At 44.3% G+C, this 10,000-nt stretch overlaps 2 protein-coding genes and 1 pseudogene across 3 annotated transcripts in view; 1 reads left to right on the top strand and 2 right to left on the bottom strand.

Moving 5' to 3' along the window:
• LOC120428812 (opsin, ultraviolet-sensitive) overlaps positions 1-10,000 on the bottom strand; it is a 306,492-nt gene that overhangs the window by 273,141 nt on the left and 23,351 nt on the right. The window lies entirely within an intron of this gene.
• On the bottom strand, positions 1,737-2,828 carry LOC128093255 (adipocyte plasma membrane-associated protein Hemomucin-like; annotated as a pseudogene).
• Positions 5,354-10,000, top strand: part of LOC120425358 (putative carbonic anhydrase 3) — a 17,350-nt gene continuing 12,703 nt past the window's right edge. The window contains exon 1 of the mRNA XM_052709374.1: positions 5,354-5,372. Within this exon, the coding sequence (XP_052565334.1) occupies positions 5,354-5,372 (19 nt within the window). The remainder of the gene's footprint in view (positions 5,373-10,000) is intronic.

Here is a 10,000-nt window from a genome sequence, read left to right as displayed (position 1 = left end):
GTGGTGGTGTTTTGGGGGTGGGGTGGGTGGTGGGTTTGTGGTTGGGTTTGGGGGGTTTGTGGGGGGGGGGTGGGGTGGTGTTTGGGGTGGATGGGTTGTGGTGTGGGGGTGTGGTGGGGGGGTGGGGGGTGGGGTGTTGTTTGGTGGGGGGTGGGGGTGGGTGGGGGTGTGTGTGTGTGGTTGTTGGTTTGGGGTTGGGGTGTTGTGTGGTTGTGTTGGTGTGTGGGTTTGGTTGTGGGGGTTTGTGGTTGTGGTGGGGGTTTGTTGTGGGTGTTGGTTGTTTGTTGGTTGTGGTTTTGGTTGGGTTGTTGGGGGTGTGTGGGTTGTGTGGGTTGTTTGGTTGGGTGGGTGTTGTGTTTTGTGGTGTTTGGTGGGTGTTGGTTGGGTGTTTGGTGGTTGGGTGTTTTGTGTTTGTGTGGTGGGTGTGGTGTGGGGTTGTGGTGTTTGTTTGTGGTGGGTTTGGTGTGGTGTGGTTGGTGTTTGGTTGTGGGTTGTTTGTTGGGTGTGTGTGGTTGGGGTTTGTGTTTGGTTTTGTGGTTGTTTGGGTGGGGTGTGGGTTGGGGTTTGGTTGGTTGTTTTGTGGTTGTGTGGGTTGTGTTTGGTGTGGTGGGTTGTTGTGGTTGGTGTTGGTGGTTTTGGTTTGGTGTGTTTGTGGTGGTGGGTTGTGGTGTGGGTTTGTTGTTGTTTGGGGTGGTTGGTGGTTTGGTGTGGGGTGTTGGGTGGGTGTGTTGTGGGTTTTGGTGGTTGTGGGTTTGGTTGGGTTGTTGTGGTTGTGTGTTGGTGGTGGGGTTGTGGTGTTGGTTGTGTGGTGTGGGTGTTGGTGTGGTGGGGTTGTGGTTGTTGTGTTTTGTTGGGTGTGTGGGTTGTTGTGGTTGTGTGGGGTGTTGGGTGGGTTGGTGTTGTGTTGGGTTGTTGTGTTGGGTGTGGTGGTGTTGTGGTGTGGTGTGTTTGTGGGTGTTGGTTGTTGTGTTGTTGTTGGGTGGTGTGGGTGTTGTGGGTGGGGTGGGTTGGGTGTTTTGTGTTGGGTGGTTTGGTTTTGGTGTTGGTGTTGTGTTTGGTGGGTTGGTGGGTGGTTGTGGTGTTGTTGGTGTGGTTGGGTGTGTTTGGGTGGTGGTTGTTGGGTTGTGGTGTGGTTGTTGTGTTGTTGGGTGTGGTTTGGGTGGTGTTGGGTTGTGGTTGTGGTGGTGGGTTGTGTTTGGTTGGTGTGGGTTTGGTGGTTGTTGGTGGTGTGTGTGGGTTGTGGTTGTTTGGTGGTTGGGTTGTTGGTGTTTGTTGTGTGGTTTGGGTGTGGTGGGGGTGGTGTTGTGTGGTGTGGGGTTGTGGTTTGGTTTGTGTGGGGTGGTGGGGTGTTTTGGTGGGTGTGGTGTTGTGGTTGTTTGGTGTTGGGTGGTGGTTGTTGTGTTGTGTGGGTGTGTGGGTTTGTGGTTGTGTTTGTTGGGTGTTGGTGGGTGGGTTTGTTGGTTGTGTTGGGTGTTGTGGTGTGGGGTGGTTTGGTTGTTGGTGTGTTGGGTTGTTTGGTGTGGTTTGTTTGTTGGTTGGTGTTTTGTTGGGTGTTGGTTTGGTTGTGGGTTGGGTGGTTGTGTTTGGTGTTGTTGGGTGGTGTTGGGTGTTGTGGGTTGTGTGGGGTGTGGTGGTGTTGTGTTGGTGGGTGTGTTTTGGTGTTGTGTGGTGGTGTTTTGTGTTGGGTGTTTGGTTGGTGTTTGTTTGTTGTTTGTGTGTTTGTGGTGTTGGTGTTGGTGTTGTTGGTGGTTTTGTGTTGTTGGTGGGGTTGTGGTTTGTTGTGGTGTTGTGGGGTGTGTTGTGTTTGTTGGTGTGGGTGTTGTGTTTGTTTTGTTGTGTGGTTGGGTTGTTGTGGTTGTTTGTGGTTGTTGGGTTGTGTTTGTGGGTTGTGGTGGGTGTGGGTTGTTGTGTTGGTTGGGTGTTTGGGGTTGTGTTGTTGTTGTGGGTGTTTGTTTGTGTGTTGTTGGTGGTGTTGTTGTGTGGTTGGTTGTTGTGTGGGTGGTGTTTGTTGTTTGTTGTGTGGTTGGGTTTTGGGTGGTGGTTGTGTGGTGTGGTGGTTTTGTTTGTGTTTGGTGGGTTGTGGTGGGTTTGGTGTTGGTTGTTGTTGGTTTGTTGTGTTGGTTTGTGGTTGTTGGGGTGGGTGGTTGTTTTGTTTGTTTGTGTTGTTGTTGGTGTTGGTTGTTTGTTGTTGGTGTTGGTGTGGTTGTTTGTTGGTGTTTTGGTGGTTTTTGGTTGGTTGGGTGGTTGTGTTTGTGGTTTGTGGTGTTTGTTGTTGTGTTGGGGTTGGGTGGTGTTGTGGTTTGTGTTGTGGGTGGTGTTGGTGTGGTTGTGGGTTGTTTGGTGTTGTGGGTGGTTGGGTGTTTTGTGGTTGGTTGTTGGTGTTTGGTGTGTTTGGTGGTGGTTTGGTTGTGGTTGTTTGGTGGGTGTTGTGTGGTTTGGTGTGGGTTGTTGGTGGTTGTGTGGGTTGTGTTGTTTTGTGGTTGTTGGTGGTGGGTGTTGTTTGTGGGTTGGGTGTTGGGTGTTTGTGTTTGTGGTGTGTTTGGTTGGTGTGGTTGTTGGTTGTTGTTTTGTGGTTGGGTGGTTGGGTGTTGGTTGTTGTGTTTTGTGGTGTTGGTGTGTTGTGTTTGTGGGGTGTGGTTGGTGTTGGTGTTTGTTGTGGTGTGTTGGTGTGTTTTGTTGTGTGGTTGTGTTGTTGGGTTGTTGGTTTTGTGGTTGGTTGTGGGTGTTTGTGTGGTGTGGTTGTTGGGTGTTGGGTGTTGGTTGTTGGTGTTTGTGTTTTTTGTGGTTTTGGTGTGGTTGTTTGTGTGGGTTGTTGTGGTGTGGTTTGTGGTGTGGGTTTGTTTGGTGTTTTGTGTTGGTGGTTTGTTGGTGTTGTGGTGTTGTTTGGGTTGGTTGTGGTGTTTTTGTTTGGTTGTGGGTGTTGTTGGGGTGTTGGTGGTGTTTGTGTTGTTTGTTGGGTTGTGGTTGTTGTTTGTGGTTGGGGTGTTGTTGGGTTGTGTGTTGGTTGTTGTGGTTGTGGGTTTTGGTGTTGTTGGTGTGTGGGTGGTTGGTGTTGGTTTGTTTGGTTGTGTGTTGGTTGTTGTGGGTTGTGTTTGGTGTGGTTTTGGTTTGTGTTTGGGTGTTTTTGTTGTTGGTGTTGTGTGGTTTTGTGTGGTTGGTTTGTGGTTGTTGGGTGTTTGTGTGGTGTTGGTGTTGTTTGTGTGGTTGTTGGTTTGTTGTGGGTGGTGGGTGTTTGTTGTGTGGTTTGTGGGTTTGGTTTTGTGTGTTGTGGTTGGTTGTTGGTGGTGGTGTTGGTGTGTTTGGTGTTGTTGGGTTGTTGGGTGTTGGTTGTGGGTTTGTGTGGGGTGGTTTGTTTTGGTGTGGTTGTTGGGTGTTTTGTGTGGTGTGGTGTTGGTTGTTGGTGGGTTGTTGGTGTTGTGGTTGTTGGGTGTGGTGGTTGGGTGGGTTGTGTTGTGTGGGTTGTTGTGGTTTGGTTGGGTGTTGGTTTGGTGGTTTTGTGTGGTTGTGGTGTTGGTTGTGTTGGTGGGTGTTGTGGTGTTTGTTGGTTGGTGGTTGGTGTGGGTTTTGTTTGGTTGTTGTGGTGTTTGGTTGTGTTGGGTGTTGGGTGTTGGTGTTTTTTGGTTGTGGTGTTTGTGTTGGTTTGTTGGGTGTGTGGGGTGTTGTGGTGTTGGTGGTTTGTTTGTTGGTTGTGGGTGTTGTGTTTGTTGTTGTGGTTGTTTGGTGGGTTGGTTGTTGTGGGTGTGTTGGTGTTGTTGTGGTTGGGTGGTTTGGTGTGTTTGGTGTGTGGGTGGTGTTGGGTGTGTGGGTTGTTGTGGTTGTTTGTTGTGGTGTTGTGGTTTGTTTGTTGTGGTTTGTGGTTGGTGGTGTTGGTTGTTTGTGGTTGGTGTTGGTGTTTTGTTGGTTGTGGTGTTGTGGTTGTTGTGTGGGTGTGGTTGTTGTTTTGTGGTTTGGTTTGTTGTTGTGGGTGTTTGTGTTTGGTTGTGGTGTTTGTGTGGGGTGTTGTTGGTGTGGTTTGTTGTGGTTTGTTGGTGTTTGTTGTGGTTGTTGGTGTGTTGTTGGGTGGTTGTGTTTTGTGTGTTGTTTGGTGTTTGTGTTGGTTGGGTGTGTTGGGTGGGGTTTGTTGTGGTTTGTTGGTTGGTGGTGTTGTGGTTGTTGTGGTTTGTGGTTGTTTGGTGTTGTTTGTGTTTTGTTTTGTTTGTGGTGTTGTTGTGGTTGTTTTGTGGTTGTGGTGTTGGGTTTTTTGTTTGGTTGTTGGGTGGTTGTGTTTTGGGTGTGGTGTGTTTGTTGTGGTTTGTTTGGGTTTTGGGTGGTGTTTGTTGTGGTTTGGTTGTGGTTTTGTGTGTTGTGTTTGGTGTTGTTGGTTTGTTTGTGTGTGTTGGGGTTTGGTGTGTTGGTTGTTTTGGTTGTGTGTTGGTGTTGTGTTGTTTTGTGTGTTGGTTTTGTGGTTTGTTGGGTTGTTGGTTGGGTTTTTTGTTGTTGTTTGGTTGTTGGTTTTGGTGTGTGTTGTGTTGTGTGGGTTTGTTGGGTTGTGTTTGTTGTTTGGTTGTTTGTGTTTTGGTTTGTTGTGGTGGTTTGTGTTGTTGGTGTTTTGTGTTTGGTTGTGGGGTTGTGTGGTTTGTTGGGTTGTGGTTTGTTTGTTTGGTTTGTGTTTGTTGGTTTTGTGTTGTGGGTTTGTTGTGTTGTGGTTGTTTGGTGTTTGTGTTGTTGTGTGTTTGTTTGGTTTGTTGTGTTTTGTTTGTGGTGTTTTGGTGTGGTTGGGTTTGTTGGTTTTGTGTTGGTTGTTTGTTTTGTGGTTGGTTGTGTTGGTGTTGTGTTGTGTTTTTTTGTTGTGTTTTGTTTGTGGTTTGTTGTGTTGTTGTGTTTTGTTGTGGTTGTTTGTTGTTGTGTTTTGTTGTTTGTTGTTTGGTGTTGTTTGTTGTGTTTGGTTGTTGTGGTTTTGTGTTGTTGGTTGTGTTTTGTTGTGTTGTGTTGTTGTGGTTTGTTGTTTTGTGTTGTGTGGGTTTGTGGTTGTTTTGTGGTTGTTTTGTTGTTTTGTGGTTGTTTGTTTTGTTGGTTGTTGTTTGTTGTTTGTTGTTTGTTGTTTGTTGTTTTGTGGTTGTTGTTTGTTGTTTGGTTGTTGTGGTTGGTTTGTGTTTTGGTTGTTTGTTTGTTGTGTTTGGTGTTGTTTGTGGTTGTTGTGTTGGTTGTTTGTTGTGTTGTTGTGTGGTTGTGGGTTTTGATGTGGTTGTGTTGTTTGGTTGTTGGTGTTGTTGGGTGGCGGTAGTGGTGAAGGTGGAGAATAAAAAATACGATAAAATGGAGAGAAGTAAATGAAAAAAAGAAAATAGAGTGGAAGTGGGTGGGGGAAGTAAGAATGATAGGAATGCAAAAAAGTAAGAATAAGTATAGGATAAGAGAGTAGTGTTGGAAGAATTAGTAGGAAAAAAAGAGTTAAATGTAGAGGAAGGGGAGGTGAATTATTGAAAGTTGATATTGAATGAGAGTAGAATAAAGGATGTGATATTATAATAGATGGGAAAGTAATAAGAAAGGGGGGAGGTTTATAAAGTGCTTTGAAATAAGGTAGGAAATTTAAATTACAGGCATGAGAGAGAAGGGATATGAAATATTATGTTAGGAATTGAATGATAGTAATTAATTTTGGTATGAAAGGGGGAGGTATACGGTTTAAGGAGGGAGGGTGCAAAAATTAGAGGGGAGAGAAAAGAAGCAAAGGGTAGAGAAATGGAGGAGAGGGTAGTTAGTTAGGGAGATAAAGATACGGGAGTAAAATAAAGAGAGAGTGATAGTGAAACATATAGTGATGAGGATAATAAGTAAATGAAATTTAAGTGGTAATAGAATGGGAACTGATATAAGTAGAAATGATGTACTGAGATAGAAGAAAACGAAGAAGAGAACAAGTAAAGTAGTGTGGATGAAGGGAGTGTAGAATCGAGGTGAGGGTAAATGATAAGAAGAAAAGTAAGAAAAGTAATGAGAAAGAGAAGAATAAGATAAAGTAAAGTAGAGTGAGTATGTGTGATATGCGAGTGTTAATAGGGGAAGGTATAAATGTAGTGGGTAGGGTATGAGTATATATTAGAAAGAATATAGAAGAAGGAAAGGGGTGATGAAACGGGGAGGGGTTGGGGGTGTTGGATATGTTGGAAATAGGTAGGGTATGGAAGCTAGGATAAAGAATATGAGATAAATGGTAAAGTAGTATAATAATAGTTTTGTTGGGTTATTGGTAGGTTTTAGCTTGAGGTGGGTTGTGTAAGGGTGTATTAGGGTGTGGAGCGGATATTTTTTGGTTGGGGGAGATAGAGTTATAGTGGGTATACAGGTTAGTATTAGGTGTTGGGTTTTGCGATTAATAATTAAGAAGTAGATTGTAGTTTGTTTTTTGGTGGGTGGTGGTGGTTGGTGTTTTGTGTTGTGTTTGGGTGGTTTTTTTTTGGTGTGTTTGTTTGGTGTGTGTTTGTTGGGTGGTTTTTGGGTTGTTTTTTTGTTGTTTTTGTTTGTTTGTTGTGTTGTTTGTGTGGGTGTGTTGGTTGTGTTTTTGTTGTTGTTTTTTGTGTTTGTTTTTGTTTTTTTTTTTTTGTTTGTGTGGTGGTGTTTGTTTGTGTGGGGTGGTGGTTTTTTTGGTTTTTTGGTTGTTTGTTTGGGTGTGGTTGTTTTGTTGTTTTGGTTGTTTTTGTGTTTTTTGTTGTTTGTTGTTGGTTGTGGGGTTGTGGTTTGGTTTTGGTTTTTGTTTTTTTTTTTGGTTTTGTGGTTGGGTTTTGTTGTTGGTTGTTGGGTGTGTTTGGGTTTTGTGTGTTTTTTTGTGTTTGTTTTTGGTTGTGGGTTGTTTTTTTGGTGGGTGTTTTTGTTGGTTTGGTTTTGTGTGGGTTGGGTTGTGGGGGTTGTTTTGTTGGTTTTGGTTGTGGTTGGTTGTTTTGTGTGGTTTTTGGTTGTTTGTTGTTTTTTGGGTGTGTTGGGTTTGTGGTTGGGTTGTGGGTTTTGGTGTTGGGGTTGTTTTGTTGTTTTGTTTTTTGGGTGTTGGTTGGTTTTTTTGTTTGGTTTTGGTTGTTTTTTGGTGTTTGGGTTGGTGGTTTGTTGGTTGTTGGTTTTTGTTTTGTGTTGTTGGGTTTTGTTGTTGGGTTGTGGGTTGGGTTTGTTGGTTTTGTTTTGGTTGTTGTTTGTGTTTTGTGGTTTGGTTTTGTGTTGTGGTGTTGGTTGGTTTTTTGTTGTTTTTTGGGTTTGTGGTTTGGTTGTGTGTTTGTGTTTGGTTGGTGGTTTGGTGTTGTGGGTGTTGTGTTTGGGGGTTGGGGTGTGGTTGTTGTTGTGTGGGTTGGTTTTGGTGTTTGGTTTGGGTTTTGTGGTTGTGGGTTTTGGGGTTTTGTGTGTTGTTTTGTGTTTTGGGTGTGTTGTTGTTGTGGTTGTTTGGTGTGTTGTGTGGTTTTGGGTTTTTTTTTTGTGGTGTGTGTTGTTGGTTGTTTGTGGTTTGGTGGTTTTTGGTGGTTGTTTTGTGTTGTTTGGTTGGGTTTGGGTGTTGGTTTTGTTGTTGTTGGTTGTTTGGGTTTGTGGTTTTGTGTGGGTTGTGGGTTGTTGGTGTTGTTTTGGGGTGTTGGTTTTGGGTTTTGTTTGGTTGTGGTGGTTTGTGGTGGTTTTTGTGGTGTGTGGGTTGTTTTTGTTGGTTGGTTTTTGTGGTTTTGTTGGGTGTTGTGGTTTTGGTGTGGGTTGTGGGTGTGGGTTGGTTGTTTTGGGTGTGGGTTGTTTGGTGTGTTGTTTGTGGGTTTGTTGGGTGTTGTTGTTTGGGTTTGGTTGGTGTGGTGGGGGGTGGTTGTTGTGGGGTGTGTTGGTGTTGGTGGTTTTGGTTGGGTTTTTGGTTTTGTGTTTTTGTGTGGTGTGGTTTGGGGTTTGTTGTTGGGTGGTTTTGGGTTGGTGTTGTTGGGTTGTGGTGTGGTTTTGTGTTGTGGTGTGGGTTGTGGGTTTTGTGTTTGGTGGGGTTGGGTTGTTGTGGTGTTGTTTGGTGGGTGTTTGGTTGGGGGTGGTTGGTGTTGTTGGGTGGGGTTGTGTTTGGTTGGGTTTTTGGTTGTTTGGTTGTGTGGGGTGGTGTTTGGGTTGTGTGGGTTTTGTGTGTGTTGGGGTGTGGGTGTGTTTTGTGTTGTGGTTTTGTTGTGTGGTGTTTTGTTTGGTTGTGTGTTGGGTTGTGTTTTGGGTGTTGGTGGGGGTTTTGGGGGTTGTGTGTGGGTTGTGTGGTGTTGTTTGTGGGTTGTTGGTGTTGGTTTTGGTTGGTGGGTGTTGTTTGTTTTGTTGGGTTTTGTTGTGGGTTTTTTGGTTGTTTTGGTTTTGTGTTTTGTTTGTGTTTTTTGTTGGGTTGTTTGTGGTGTGGTTTTGGTTTGTGGTGTGTTGGGTTGTGTGTTTTTTGTTTTGTGTTGTTTTGGTGTTTGTTTTTGTTGTTTGGTGTGTTGGTTTGTTTTGGGTTTTGGTTGTTGTTTTTGGTTGGTGTTTGTTGTGGTGTTTGTTGTTTTTGGGTTGGTTTTGTGTGTGTTTTGTGTTTGTGTTTGGTTGTGTTTTTGTTTTTTGGTTGTTGGTGTGTTGTGGTTGTTTGTGTGGGTTTGTTTTTTGGGTTGGTTGGTTGGTGGTTGTGTTTTGGTTGTTGTGGGTTGTTTTGTGTTGTTTGGTTGTTTGTGTTTGTTTGTTTGGTGGTGTTGTTGGTGTTGGGTTTTGTTGGTTTTGGTTTGTTTGTGTGTTGGTTTTTGTTGTTGGTTTGTTGTGTTTTGTTTTTTTGTGTTGTTGGTGGGTGGTTGTGGTTTGTTGTGTTGGTGTGTTGGGTTGGGGTTTTTTGGTTTTTGGTTGGGTTGTTGTTTGGTGTTTGTGGTGTGGGTTTGTTTGGTGGTTTGTGTGTTGTTTTGTTTGGGTTTGTGTTGGGTTGGTGTGTTGTGGTGTGTTTGTTGGTTTGTTTTTTGGGTTGTTGGTGGTGTGTTTTGGTTGGTGGGTGTTTGTTTGTTTTTTTGGGTGTTTTGGGTTGTGTTTGGTGGTTGTGTTGTTTGTTTTGGGTTGGGTGTGGGTGTTGGTTGTTTTGTGTTGGGGGTTTGTTGTGTTGGTTGTTTGTGGGTTGGGTGTTGGTGTGGTGTTTGGTTGTGTGTTGGGTTTGTTGTTTTTGGTTTGTTGTTGTTTTTGTTTGGTTGTTGTTTGTTGTGTTTGGTGGGTGTTTTGTTGTGGTTGTTTGTGTTTTGGTTTTTTGGTTTGGTGTTTGTTTTGTTTGTTTGTTGTTTGTGGTGTGTTTGTTGTTGGTTTGTTTGGGTGGTTTGTTTGTGTTGTGGTTTGTTGTGTGTTTGGTGTGGTGTTTGGTGTTTTGTTGGTGTTTTGTTGTGTTGTGTTGGGTGTGGTTTGTGTGGGGTGTTGTGTGGTGTTGTGGTTGTTTCTTGGCGTGGTGTGGTTGTGTGGTGGTTGTTTTGTGTTGGTTGTGTTGTTGTGGTGTGTTTGTGGTGGTTGGTGTTGGTGTTGGTTGTTTTGTGGGTTTGGTGGGTTGTGTGGTGTGTTGTGGTTGTTGGGTTGTGTTTTGGTTGTGTGTGTGTTGGGTGGTGGGTGTTGTGGTTTTGTTGGGTTTGTTGGGTGGTTGTTTGTGTTGTTGGGTGTGGTGTTTGTGTGGGTTGTTGTGGTGTTGGGTGTGGGTTGTGGGTGTGTTGGTGTGGTTGTGGGGTGTTGTTTTGTTGTGTGGTTGGTGTGGTTTTTGGTGTTTGTGGGTTGTTGGGTGTGGGTTGGTTGGGTGTTTGGGTGTTTGGTGTTGTTGTTGTTGGTTTGTGGGTTTGTGGGTTGTTTGGTTTTGTGGTTTGGTTTTTGTGGGTTGGTGTTGTTGTTGTTTGTGTGTTGGTTGGTTTTGTTTTGGTTTTTGGGTTGTGTTGGTGGGTTTTGTGTTGGTTGGTTTGGTTTGTGGTGTTGTTTGGTTGGGTTGGGTGGTGGGGTGTTGGGGTGTGTTGTTTGGTGGGTTGTGTGTTTGTGGTGTGGGGTTGTTGTTGTGTTTTGTTGT

This window comes from Culex pipiens, chromosome 3 (assembly GCF_016801865.2).
Source record: "Culex pipiens pallens isolate TS chromosome 3, TS_CPP_V2, whole genome shotgun sequence".
NCBI lineage: Eukaryota > Metazoa > Arthropoda > Insecta > Diptera > Culicidae > Culex > Culex pipiens.
Note: the sequence above shows the minus strand (reverse complement) of the source record. Positions and strands in the feature narration are given on the sequence as shown.